Source organism: Chamaea fasciata, unplaced genomic scaffold, assembly GCF_029207755.1.
Source record: "Chamaea fasciata isolate MVZ Bird 193981 ecotype frontalis unplaced genomic scaffold, bChaFas1.0.hap1 SCAF_4, whole genome shotgun sequence".
Lineage (NCBI taxonomy): Eukaryota > Metazoa > Chordata > Aves > Passeriformes > Sylviidae > Chamaea > Chamaea fasciata.
Window position 1 is genome coordinate 12,709,162 of NW_027094089.1, and position 13,563 is coordinate 12,722,724.

The window sequence follows — 13,563 nt, forward strand, 5'->3', positions numbered from 1 at the left end:
GCCATTGAAGGATGGGGGAGCACTGCACCACTCCTCCAAAAACTTGGCTGTAGTATGCAATCCTACTGCTCACTGGGAAAATAGAGCATTGACTTTTTTGGCTGTCAGGGAGCTCAGCCCCTCAAGGAAATCTCAGTCCCTGTGCTATGCCCAGGTGGGACTGCTTTAAATATTGTCCTAATTCCTCCTTTTGACAAGCAGGTGGAGGATAGAGAGATTGTCCAAGGGGTCAAGGATTCATCAGCTTCAAATGGGATGGTGTTTTTAATGGCCTGATACTTTGTTTTCACAGCATCCTAACCACAGAAAATGTTTGGGAGGTGTGAAGGTCTCCTAGGTGGGCACCAGAGGCTCATTCTCCTTTTGCTGTGAGGGGGTTGAACTGAACAGCATTTTCAACTTGCCAGGCCTTGTCCGAGACATGTTGTGAGGTTATTTTTGAAATTACCCCCCCTTTTATTAGGATTTCCTTCACTGTGGTTTTGTATTCTGGTCTTGGCATGTTAACCTAGAGAAGAGAAGCCTTCAGGCAGACCTCGGAGCCCCTGCCAGTGCCTAAAGGGGCTCCAGGAGAGCTGGAGAGGGATTTGGGACAGGTGATGGAGGGACAGCACAAGGGGAAATGGCTTTAAATGGACAGAAGACAGGGTTGGATGGGATACTGGGGGGAAATTGCTCTCTCTGAGGGTGGCGAGGCCCTGGCACAGGTTGCCTAGAGCAGCTGCGGTGGTCCCATCCCTGGAAGTGTCCAAGGCCAGGTTGGACATGGTTTGGAGTAACCTGGGAAAGGTGTCCCTGCCCATGGGAGAGAGTTGGAATTAGATGGTCTTTAAATTCCCTTCTAACTGAAATAATTCTGTAACCCTGTGATTGGCCTGACATTGGGGTTTACTGGAGTTCAGCAACTCCAAGTTTAAAGTGGACACACAAGGATCTAGAAGAAACAAAACTGGAGGTTTGGGTGTCACTGGTCACTGGCCAGCCAGGGACAAAGCAGATGCACTCAGCTGTAGATGGCATTTCATCGGAGGCACCAGTCAGGCTCCAGGAGCTGTGTTCAATTCACAGCACCTACAGAAATGGAAAATGAATTTGACAGAGGACTCCTGTTTTTCCAGCTCTGATGTGGTTGCCCTGGATTCACCCACAGCTGCTGATGCAGCAAGTAAGTGTAGAAAATTATCTGAAATTAAATTTCCAGACAGCTTTCCCCCTGCCCACTCTAGCTTTGCCCTGAGACTGTCTGCAAGATGTTTCCTTCCCAGTGGCTGGCACTCAATTCTAATTTTAAACTGAATTGCAAATCCAGATGACTAATCAGATCCATGAGAAAACTTCCAAGGGGCATTTGTGAATCAGCAGTTGTCAGGACTCTTGGGTTTGCATTTGCTTTTCAAAACCTCAAGATATAGACTGGGGGTCATGGGTTGGATCCTTGTCTGCCCTTTAGTATCAATAACAAGAGGATTTCACCTTATTTGCACCAAAGTTCTCAGTAAATGCAGGGTCTGTCCATCCCAAGTTTGCATTTTGCAGGCATTCTGCTCCTTCCCTGTGCAAACAGAAGGGAAACTGCATCCCTGGGGTGCTCTGGAGAGAGCTGACATTCAGAGATGAGAGCCCCAAAAAGGAGAGGCAAAGCTGGGAGTATTTCAGCCAAGGAAGGTGATGCCTTCAGCAAAGAACACCATTTACAGATTCTCCAGGGAATTGGGGAAATAATCCACTTAGCACAACCCTTTCAGTCCTCATTTCAAGGCAGGCAAACTAAACTTTCAGCCACAAAATCTATCTACATTGCAACTAATTCACTGGGAAAAACACAATACAAAATCTAACTTGGTTTTGGGTACTTTTGATTAGGTTTTGTGTTACCCCAGAAATAACAATTCCCACAAAGTCAAGTGACTCCTACATAAAAAAGTGCCAAGGGCCACAGTAGAAATTTTAAGCTTTCTATTCAGTGTACCCTAAAGCCTATAGACTCTGGGTATCTCTTTGTTATAGAGAAGAAAAGATTCAGGAGATATTTTATCTGTCCTCTTGCCGTATCTCCACTGAACTCCACGGCTCTGTTCTCCCTCAGCTGCTGATAAACACAAAATAAAGCATGAGACTGGTGCCCACCTCTGCAGTGACCACCAGGCCCAGAATTTGGCTCCACATATGCCAAGGACTCGGTGAGGCTGAAAACCTACTTATTTTACCTTCATTATCCATATTGGTACTTAGAATACATGGATAAATGGCCTTCCTGATTTGCACAGGGATCTTTCTCATCTGATAAATACATGTAAAACACTGGTATGTACTGAATAATAATAATAATAATAATAATAATAATAATAATAATAATGATTATTATTATTCCTATTCCTGTTCCCATTTCCATTTTGCCTGTGAGAGGGCTGACAGGCAGCAGGACCCCAAGTTCAGCACAGTGCAGTTGTACTTTACCATCCTCCTCTTTACTTGTGACTCCAAATTTCCCAATACAATTTTGTGGTTCTCTGAACAGTTCACCCTGGCACCACCACCCTGGTCAGAGAAGACCTGCCCTGTAGCACCAGCTTGAGTCAGTCTCACTGACCAGCAGAAGATGTCTGGGAGGATGGGAGAGAGGGATGCAGTCAGAGAAATAATGGTGGGAAGGTTGCTCAAGCACCTGAAGGACTCAGGTGTGTGGGGAGGCTGTGCTGAAATTGCATCCCTGGAAAGGATTCTGCAGGGCACAAAGAGCCCCAAAATGGAAGACAGGGAGCTGCTGGAGCCAGAGGAGACAACAGAGATATTCCCATGACTGGAGCCCCTCTGCTGTGGAGCCAGGCTGGGAGAGCTGGGGGTGTTCAGCTGCACAAGAGAAGGCTCCAGGGAGATCTCAGAGCCCCTGTCAGGGCCTAAAGGGGCTCCAGGAGAGCTGGAGAGGGACTTGGGAAAAGGCATGGAGGGACAGGACACAGGGAATGGCTTCCCACTGCCAGAGGGCAGGGTTAGATGGGATACTGGGAGGGAGTTCCTGGCTGTGAAGGTGGTGAGGTCCTTGCACTGGTTTCTCAAAGAAGCTGTGGCTGTCCCTGGATCCCTGAAAGTGTCCCAGGCCAGGCTGGACAGGGTTTGGAGCAACCTGGGACAGGGGAAGGTGTCCCTGCCCATGGCAGGGGGTGGAATGAGACGATCTTTAAGGTCCTTTCCAACCCAACCCAAACTGTCCTGGGATTCTGTGATGGGCAGCAGCCATTTGTCACTGGTACCTGCACATCCCGGGGCACTAACATTACAGGGAGAAGTGATGATCCTGCCCCGGTCCAAGATAAAAGGAAGGTCTCTCAGCCAGGAAATCACTTCAGCATTCTGGATATGCAAAATTAAATGTGTTACAGCAAGAAACAGTGGTGAATTTCTGCAACTGTAACCGAGAATTTATGGATTTAATTGGGAGATGTGACAAACAGCAGCATATTTGATGGAAGTGGAAGAAAAAAAGCCCCAGCAAACTGATATTGTTTAAATAATACACTTTATTTAATCTTAAAATAGTTTAACCTTTATGCTACAGACTTGTTTCAAAAACCAGAAGGTCTCATCTTGCACCAAAAATATATATATTTATATATATATATATAACATTCTGTTTTATTATTATTTCTCTCCAAAGACCATTAAATATTAGATGGAAAATGAGAACTAAATAGTGAGTGTCAAGAAGAATCAAATTTTATTTTTAACTAGAGATGCATGTTATAAACATTTATATTCTGAGCAATGATTTGTCTTCACTATAGAAGATTCCAAGTTCACACTCCAGCAATTCAGGAGAACTGCTAAACCCTGAAGGTCTCGAGCCAATGCACACTGAGGTTGATGGGGAGCCCCAAACCGACCCCAGTGGGTTCTGGACCAGGCCCCAAGTGCATTGGTTCTCAGCCACACAATGGCTAACTTTTCTCTTTCCTGCTGAGAAGAGCAAAAACCAACCAGGCACATTTTTGCTCTTTTTAAAAAACAGACGTTAAAAAAAAACCCAAAAAAACAAAACCAAAACAAAACAAAAAACCCCCACCAAACCATTTCCCACCCATATCCAGTGATTGCATTTTTCAGATCACTAGCCTTGAAATTTGTTAAGAGAAAATACATAGTGTTTTAAATAAAAGAAAACCTGCATTGGACTACCATACATGAGCTGTTTAAACAAACACAGTGCACAGTTGGAGGAAATTTGGTTAGGAGGCAGTAGTTTTTATGTACACATGGAAGTCACATCATATACAAACCGAACAACAAGGAGAGTTAGTTTGTATTTTTTCACGGAAGGACTGCAAACAGGGTCTCTGCAGCTTTCTTCACAACCAATCTTCAGGAGACTCTGTGAAACGGTAAGAAACAGCAACAAGAGCTGGCTGTTCCAAGGTTACTTTTACAGCAGGTGTGTGAGCCCATGGCTGATGGAAACACAAGGAGAAAGGATGGGCAGAGTAGTATGGGGCCTTTCTGGGCTGCAGGGCCAACAGGCTCCATCCATGCTCCCCTCCCACCCTCCCTCCCTCCCTTCCTCCCTCCCTCCCTCCCACAGAAAAGAATTGGTCACTAAAAACATCACAGATATTTTTCTGGCTGTGCAAGACACTTATGTTCAATGTTCCAGAAAGCTGGAAATGGGAATATTAATCCTTACCTAGCTGTTCTGTAAAGTGCAGTATGAACTGTTCTGCTTATGGAAGAAACAGATGTTTGTTATTAACTATCCCCCCCTGCTGGGCTGTTTTTCCTTTATGTGACAACACAGGTAAATGTATTTTAATTTTTTATTTTGCCCACAGATAAAATTATGGGAAGCCAAATAAATTTTGAAACCAGCAAACATGAAAGGAAAGCAGAACTTCCTATGTCCTGACCACTCCTGTTCAGCCCTAAATAGTAAAAAATCTAATGGCAGAGCTGTACCAAATTCCCAATAGAAACACCTGGAATATGAAAGAATGTTTCAATTGCACAGCAGACATTTAAAGTGAATAATACCATCTCGTTAAAGTCTGATCTTTGGTTTTTGCCTTGGGAAAGGCTCAAAATGACAGATGAGGGGCAGGAATTTCCATATATGCCACAGAAAGTGCAGCCTGCTAAAGTTCCACTGATTTTGGTAAATATTCTAGTAGAAAGTGTTTCCTGAATCTTGGCATTTCCAAAACTAGTATGAGAGACATGATTGAAAGCCAGAGAAATGGTGCAGATTAGTAAAAAAAAAAAAAAAAAAAAAAAAAAAAAAAAAAAAAAAAAAATTAATACCACAACCTTAGTTGCTGACCCTGATCCTGCAAACCTTTGTTTCTGACCCTGATCCTGCAACATCTTTTAGGACAGAGTTTTAAGCATTTGAGTGGCCCCACAAATTCCAGGAACAGGTCCCAGCTGAACATCCTTTTGCCAGGCTGGAGCTTTGGAATTTGCTTTGGATTTGTTTTTTATTTTGTGAGATGGTGAATGACGCAAACAAGCAGCAATAGAGATGGGGACTATGAGTAAAACATTTCATTCCTCTCCTTCCTCTACTCCAGGCAAGACTTAGATAAAGGAACAAAAGTTCAGCTATAATGACAAAGGAAAGGGATTCTGGGCCTTTTTACCTTTTCCTGTGCTTTTGCCATGTTCAGCTGTTTTCAGGTCACTACTATTACTATTTTAGCCATTCCAAGCCATGGGAATTGACCAGTGAAATACAGTAGTCAAGGAGACAGAAGACTCAGCACTGACAAGTATAAACTATAAATTACATTGAAAATAAAAATGTTTTAATTGAAAGCTGTTCAGTGCATTTGTTATGGGCCGTTTGCTTTAAAGACAATCCCTCCTGCTGGTAACAACCAAATCAACTTGGGTAAAAATACTCCTGGCCCAAATTCTGGAAGTGTTATAATATCCCCCAGCTCCGATGAAATCAGTGAGGACACAGCATTTTTCAAAACCACTGATGCTCACACAGCAACACACTACTACTAACAAACTCAAGATACTGATAAATTAAAAATGTCCTGGAGTCGGGAGGTGGGGAGGGTGGGAGGACGTACATTTGCACGCAGTTATTTTGTTAGATATACACACATACATTAGTAACTGCAGATATGTTTTAAATTCGGTGCTGTTAATTCTGGGCACGAATCCTCCTTGGAGAAGGCAAAACCATTTGAAGTGATACTGAACTCAGACTACATTCCTGTGGACGTGGAGAAATGCCACGGGTTTGTGTTTCATGGTGCCAAGGACGGGGTCTCTGGAGGCGATGGTTTAGCCAGTGAACTTGTGTGCCAGGGAGGGCGGGAGGGGAGGGGGCAGAGCACAGTGACAAGGTGTTGTTACAGGAGGTATTTGCGCCTGGTGTCCTCGTCCAGAGTGAGGTCCACCACTTCTGGGGGCAAGGACCAGTTCTGCTGGGGAGCCCCTGCTGTCCATGGCTGCGTGGGCTGGGCGCTCCCAAACGGCGAGCTATGCTTCCAGGAGGACACGCTCTGGATCACCCCTCCCCTGGGATGCACACACCTGCAGTGAGGAGAGGGACACACACAGCATCAGGGACACTGCTCAGCTCAGCCACGACATCCCCACCTTCAGTGTTTCATCATTACCTGGTTACCACTTCCCTCTCCAAACTGGATTCTCCGATTTGTAGAGTCTGTGGCATCTCACACATCCAGTGAATAAAGCTAAATTTAAATTTGGGGGATTTGGTGGGGATTAAATTATTCTAAAGGAATGCCAGTGGGTGTAATGTAATCTTTCTCAAAAAATATGTGCATGGATCCCAAGGATCTTGAGGAAGCCTGCCCCACCATGTGTAGTACAATGGAGAGTATCCTGATGCAACTTAACCCATTGGACTTTTTAAAAAGAGAAAAACTTTAAGTGAGGCTGCCTAAGAGAAAAAGAAAAGCTATACTGCAATATTAAATCAAAGCCATATTAAAACATGGAGGTAATGATACTTTCATTACAATAATTGCAGAAGAGATCTTGCTAATCAAGTTATTACACCCGTTAGGTCTGGGGTTTTTTTGTTTTGGTCTTTGTAACTGAAAATTATAAACATGCTGGGAAATGCTCACTGGCAACAGCTCAGCCCCACTTCAGCAAAACATTTAAGTTTTAAGTGACTACAGACAACAAGACTAAAAGGTGTATTTGAAGATAAGGCTCCAGTGCCCTGCTGAAGCACAATACACAGGTAGCTATTCACACGGCATTTTAACCTATTATATCCATAGTAGATACATGACAAATGAAGCACAAGTTAAGAGCATTTAGAAAAAGAGAAATGCAAAATGAAAGGCAGAATAATTTTGTGTATGATGAAGTGATGACAGGAATTTACTGGAGGCTTTAGGATGATCACTCCATTTCCAGCTGCAAATCCTAAACAGGCACTAATAAAATTTGATACCTAGTGTTCCAAAAATTGTTTTGCTCCTGTAAGCACCGGTAGTGGCAGTAGCTGCTCCTGGATGCATGGATAAACATCAGGTGTTCTGGCTGCTGGGGTAACCTTTTCTCACTTCTTTGTGAAGACATGTATTTCAGGAACTCAAATTTCCTGCACTGATCAAATATCCCTGAAATTTATATTATATTTATTCCAATTTAAGTCTGTGCTATTTATTTTCTCCAAAACTACTTAGGTTATGCTCAGCTGTCTTGGTTCTGGCTGGAGTTTCATGAAATAAAATGAAAAATCTCATTCTCTGAGCTGTAACTTCTCTGAATATAAATGTCTCATTGCCTTCTCAGACACGCTGCTTAGGTTTAGCTGTGATGTTCGGAATGGTTCTTTTATTACTTCTTCAGTCATAAAAACACACACTTAAAGTATATATCTACAAAGAATTAGCAATAAGACCCTGTAACTCTAACAAATGTCTGGATTTCTTTCTTTAAAAGCTTTCTTTTAAGGAGAAATATTTTTAAGCATAACTGGCAAGAAAAGCTTGTAGGCAAAGCAAATTAAATATGATGTTTGATCTCAGGGGCTGTAGTACACCATTCTGAGAACAGTTCACAGTGTTTAGGCAAAGCTAAGAATAACTTTTCTTCCTGAAGATGTTGAAAACCGAGCCATAAATTATCTCAAAGAAAAGATATCTCAGAAAAATCGAAGTGTCTGTCCTTAAACTAGTCACACAAGGCACCAACAGCAAAACATTCAGTCAAACATGAGCTCAGGGAACATGCTTCCAATGTGCAGCTAAAGCAGGATACCAAGTAAAGGCAATAAAAAAACCTTTTCCTTTCCTAGGAAAAACTAGAGGAAAACCAGTTTATATGCATGCATGATTGAAAAAAAATTCTGCCGGTGAAAAATGAAACAAACTGAAAAATATGACTTGGTGTCCTAAGTAGATGCCAAGGAATATCCCAGTGATGAGGAACAGCACCAATTCACTAAGAATCTGAAGAACTACAAACTATGAACAAACTCCAGGGTGTCACAACTCACACCAGCCCAACGATGACATGGAATAGGGAGCATGATAAAAACCAGGATCCAAACACCACACTAACTAAGCATGCAGAAAATACTGATCAAAAACCTAACCTTTGCCCAAATCACAACCCTGCCAGAAGCCCATCAATACTTCATAACTGCAAGCCTAGACCTACAAGAGAAATAAAACTCTAAGTAGGATTCAAACAACTGAAATGTGTGAGTGAGTATTCAAGGGAGGCAGTAAACACTGGTCTATGGGAGATGCGTACAGGAAAAAAGTAAAGCACAGAAGAGTGATTTTAGTCTCATTTGCTGTAATTATTTCAGTCCATATCTACTAAAACTCATTTTAAACAGCAACTCTGCTTATAGGTCATGTTTCTATTCCCATAGAGGGTGACTATTATTGAGGCAGCAGCATGGAAAGCTTTCAAAGAGGGGACAGAAGAACAAGGGTCCTGTGTGCAGTGCTGCACAGATTTACATCAGCCAGTGCTGGAGGGTGAATCCACATCCTTTACCGTCAGCACAAAGATCCTCCAAGCCCTGAGTTCTGATGCATAAACAGCCAGGAGAGCTGCTTCCTAAGGAATTGCCATCTTCCAACAGAGTTGTCCATGCAAGGACTTTCTCACTGTTCTAAAAGCTAAGACTAAATCCCTCTTCTGGAACTGAGTATTTCCTTTTTTTCACATCCAACGACACTGGGCTGTGCCCACATTATCCATGAAGTTTCCTGCCTGTGAATTTGGGTCCCGCACATCTTCCTTCTTCCTTCTCCAAGAAAGATGCAATGAAGGGACAAGGAACTCTGCTCCGTGTTCCTCACACCTCTTTTCTGCCTCCAAACACCCACTAGGAAACAGAAAATTTTGAAGGAGCTTGTCTATGTACTGTTTTAACTTGGTTTCACTCCACCAAATTCCCACTCCATACTATTAGAAAACGTCAGTTTTGTTCAACTGCTTCATAATATTTTAAGCCAAGGAAAGACCACAGACTAAAGATGAAGACTAACATCAAAAAATGCCTACCAAGAGGAACAGCTCCACAGATTCCTGACTGAGAGAGAAACCGCTGGCACCCTTACCCTCATCTACTTTGACCTCTCTTGAATCTTGAAATAAACCCAAGATTCAAAGTCATCTGATTTCTAACCTAAAGGGAATATCTTATAATATTAGCTGTTAAAAAATGATAGTATTTTTACCCCTACTGATTAAATAAAGTGGAAGCTGATAAAAAAACTTAAGTTAATATTTTGAAAGGAAACAAGAACCCACATAAAGATTTTCACTTAGTTATTTACATATTCACATATTCCTTTAAAATTGGAATTTTTGATATTGAATTGTAGCAATATATCTGTGTAACAGGCCATTCTGATGTACCAGCCAAACTGGTTGTGAGTAATATTACCAAACCACCTTCAGTTCTGTTTTTAGAGCTCTCAGGAATTCATCAAGGTTACTGAGAAAACAGGATCAAAAATAAGAAGAGAGCCTGAGAAATTGTCTGCAAAAAATGTAAACTCTAGATAGGGGAAGCACAGCGTGATGATGGACACTTGACCAATTGGTGTCCTGAAGGATGTGTGCCTGCTTCAGGAGGAAGCAGCTTAGCCAGCCCAGAGATGCATGCCCACGTGGACAGTACACTTAGAATCTCTATCTGACATGTAATGTAAACAATTAACGGCTTCTGTTGGAATCATTTTGGTTTGGTTATTTAGTGGCCCATTTTCCCCCTTCACTAAATCACAATTTTAATCTGAGTAACTATCAAGTTGGTCACTTTCTAAAGAATAATACATTCTGACATCACCATGACCAGCAAAACAGAAAAAAACAAGTGCAACATTTGCTGCTTTTTGGGCATCACTCATGGATGGGTAACTACAGAAGTGAAGGCCAGTACTTTCTTTACTGATTTTGGTAAAGCAGACATTCTGATAAAATGAAAGTAACATTAGAGCAAGAAAAAATAATTCATACCTGGCATGTTCCTGAACTCCAACAATCTCTACTTCGCTGTCAGAAGAGGCAATGTTAATTTCGTCATTGGCCTGGGCATTGCCACCAGAGATTTTGTCACCTGCAAGGAAGCCTTGATCCAAATGACCTACAGATGGAGAAAATGAGAATAGAGACAGTGTTTAACAGCTTACATGACTCAGAAATCAGCTGGAAAACGAGTTTCCCAACCTTAAAAACCAAAACAACACTGAGATTAGAAAATCTCCTTAGACCAAGTTTTTCAACTCACAAATCATCACCTGATACAGGAAAACCACTGGATTTAGCTGGCATCAGTAGCTCTGGTGATGGTGCTGTCACACAAATGTGAACAAAGCCTGACTGTTGCACCAAGAACAACTAGAATTTCCAGCTGAAATGTTATGACAGTGCTAAGAGTCAAACTGTCCCTAATGTATAAACATTAAGAAACAAAACAATCTAAGAAATGCAATGATACTATAGCCAAAAAAAAAAAAAAAAAAAAAAAAAGCCTATAGGCTGGACAGGAACATCCCACACATCAAGGAAAATTAATTTAAATTCTTCAAATAAAAAAAACTAGGGGAAGCTGGTCCGCGAAAAAACACAGCAAACCTCTCAGTTTCTGGCAGTGCTGCTTCATACATCTGCTCTACATTATTACAAATACTTGAAAAGAAAAAGTGGTTTTCTTAAGTCCCATATGCAGCAGGGCTGTTTTTTTATTACAGTTCCTCAATGACATCCAGTTTGTCAGTCAGTCAAACCAGAAGCTCTCTCTAAATACTCACAGCAAGTGTGGTGCATTTTTGCCTTTTCTGCCAAGTGCTGCTAAGTAGGTTCTTCATCCCAGTTAGTGAATCTGTATTGAGTCATACAGGATAATACTTGCATGGGAAATGCAAAGCAGTCGGAATTATTATTTCTCTCACAGGAAACAGATTTCTTGAAAAATCAATTAATTAAAATATATAACTTCTACTCTTTTTTTTTTCCCCCCCAGGAAAAAGAGAAGATAATTAATTCCACTGTCTCTCTTTATCATTGGCCTGAGGGATGCTGGGCAGCCATGAAGTAGCTGATACTACCTACTTCTGAAAAACCACTTGCTCAGCTGTACTACACAGGGGAAGAGTCATTTGTTGAGCAGGAAATTTGAGAGTAGGTGAATATTTTATGTGTATCTAGTTTGAGTGGACACCTCCTCAAAGATGAGAGGAGGAGAAGCAATAATTATCCACAGGATTTCAAAGGTGTGTGAACACGCAGAACTGATTATACCCCCAGGGAGATTAAAAGGAAACAGAAGAAATTAAACTTGAAACAAGTGCCAGGGAAACTTTCTAATGGCTTTAAGCACGCAGGAAAGATGAAAGCAAATAGAATCATAGAATGGTTTGAGTTGAAAGGCACCTTAAAGTTCATCCAGTCCCACCCCCTGTCATGGGCAGGGACACCTTCCACTATCCCAGGTTGCTCCAAGCCCTGTTTAGCCTGGCCTTGAACATTCCCAGGAATCCAGGGGCAGCCACAGCTTCTCTGGGCAACCTGTGCCAGGACCTCACTGTCATCACAGCCAGGAATTCCTTCCCAATATCCCATCTAGCCCTACCCTCTGGCAGTGGGAAGCCATTCCCTGTGTCCTGTCTCACCATGCCTTGTCGCAAATCCCTCTCCAGCTCTTGTGTAGGAGCAGAGATCATGTTTTATGTTCAGTTTTTGAAAAGCCAAGACCCTTGGTGATTGGATCAGGGTTAGCAAGGGAATGAAACACATATGTTGCCAGGTGCCTAAAGGATGAGTTTCCACCTCACAAGACTAAAAAATATTTGTAGCTGAACTTAAAAACAAATTAATAGCCCAGTCAGTCTCTTCCTAGCATTGCAGTTAAGCTGAACATTTCTTGGCAAACATCACTGACTGCCAGGGAGCCCAAATATGGGTAAGGGGTATTTCTTGAATAGAAGTGGATGGGCAGACTGTGAAACATGAAATGAAAGTGCTCAGAGGCTTTGATTCACTTGCCAGGGGCTTCACATTGCCAAAGGGCAGGGTTGGATTGGACTCTGGGGAGAAATTCTTCCCTGTGAGGGAGGTGAAGCCCTGGCACAGGTGGCCCAGAGAAGCTGTGGCTGTCCCATCCCTGGAAGGCCAGGTTGGATGGTGCTTGGAGGATAGTGGAGGGTGTCCCTGCAGGACATGCCATCCCATGGCAGGGAGTGGAATGGGATGGGCCTAATATCTTGTTTTAATGCCTAACCACCCTTCATTTTCTTGACAGGGTAACATCTGGCAAAGGACCAAAGCAGACCAGCTCCTAAAAAGCCTCAAAAAGTATTCCTAGAGTATAAACTGGAGTCCCAAAAGAGCTTCCACATGTTACCATAGCTTAAAGTTCAGGCAACAAAAAGACAATTAGCAGTAGTGAAACCATGATTAGCAGAGTAAATACTGCAAGAGTAGCTGAGTGTTAATCAGGATTATAGCACAGACAGACAGATTTACAGCCTCTGGCCATAAAAATTTCATGCTTAATAACACGCCTATGCTGTTAATTTCTTTGCGCAAACATTAGGATGATGCCCAAGTGATGTTTTGTTTGCCCTACACCACCAGGGCTTGCAAAGCAGCTGCAAATATTTGCCCATGCACAAAGATGTGACAGTGTAATAAGAATTTTCACTTTGATAGAGCTGCCTATGTTGTTTTTTTCCCATGGGAAAACATTCTTTAAAGTCTGCTAAACTAGATACTGGCTGAAGGTTACACTTGTGAACTAGACCCAAGATTTGAAAATTCTGCTTTCCCAATATGCAACCCTAGACCTGGCAGGAAAAGACCAGCACTGGCTAAGGTGCAGTCAGATGTGTACTGAGGCTGCAGGGTAAAGTGTGTGCACAAGCAAAAAGAAATTTAGCGGCTGACATGGCCATAGCACCAGGACCAAATCCATATGCACATTCCTAGGGATGAAGAAATCTCTTGATGTTTCCTGTTTTCTTTTGCCTGCAAGTCCCCTTGGATATATGTAGAGGAAAAAAAAATTCTGCCTGCACTGCAGCATTTTAAGGGAAAAGTGGAAGAAAGCTTGGT

At 42.3% G+C, this 13,563-nt stretch overlaps 1 protein-coding gene across 2 annotated transcripts in view; it reads right to left on the reverse strand.

Annotated features, from left to right (window-relative positions):
* Positions 1–4,576: 4,576 nt before the first annotated feature.
* Positions 4,577–13,563, reverse strand: part of ARK2N (arkadia (RNF111) N-terminal like PKA signaling regulator 2N) — a 44,952-nt gene continuing 35,965 nt past the window's right edge. For both annotated transcript variants that reach the window (XM_066180865.1, XM_066180866.1), the window contains exons 4-5: positions 10,468–10,594; positions 4,577–6,534 (exon numbers count right to left, since the gene is read on the reverse strand). In XM_066180865.1, the coding sequence (XP_066036962.1) occupies positions 6,351–6,534; positions 10,468–10,594 (311 nt within the window). In that variant the 3' untranslated portion in view covers positions 4,577–6,350. The remainder of the gene's footprint in view (positions 6,535–10,467; positions 10,595–13,563) is intronic.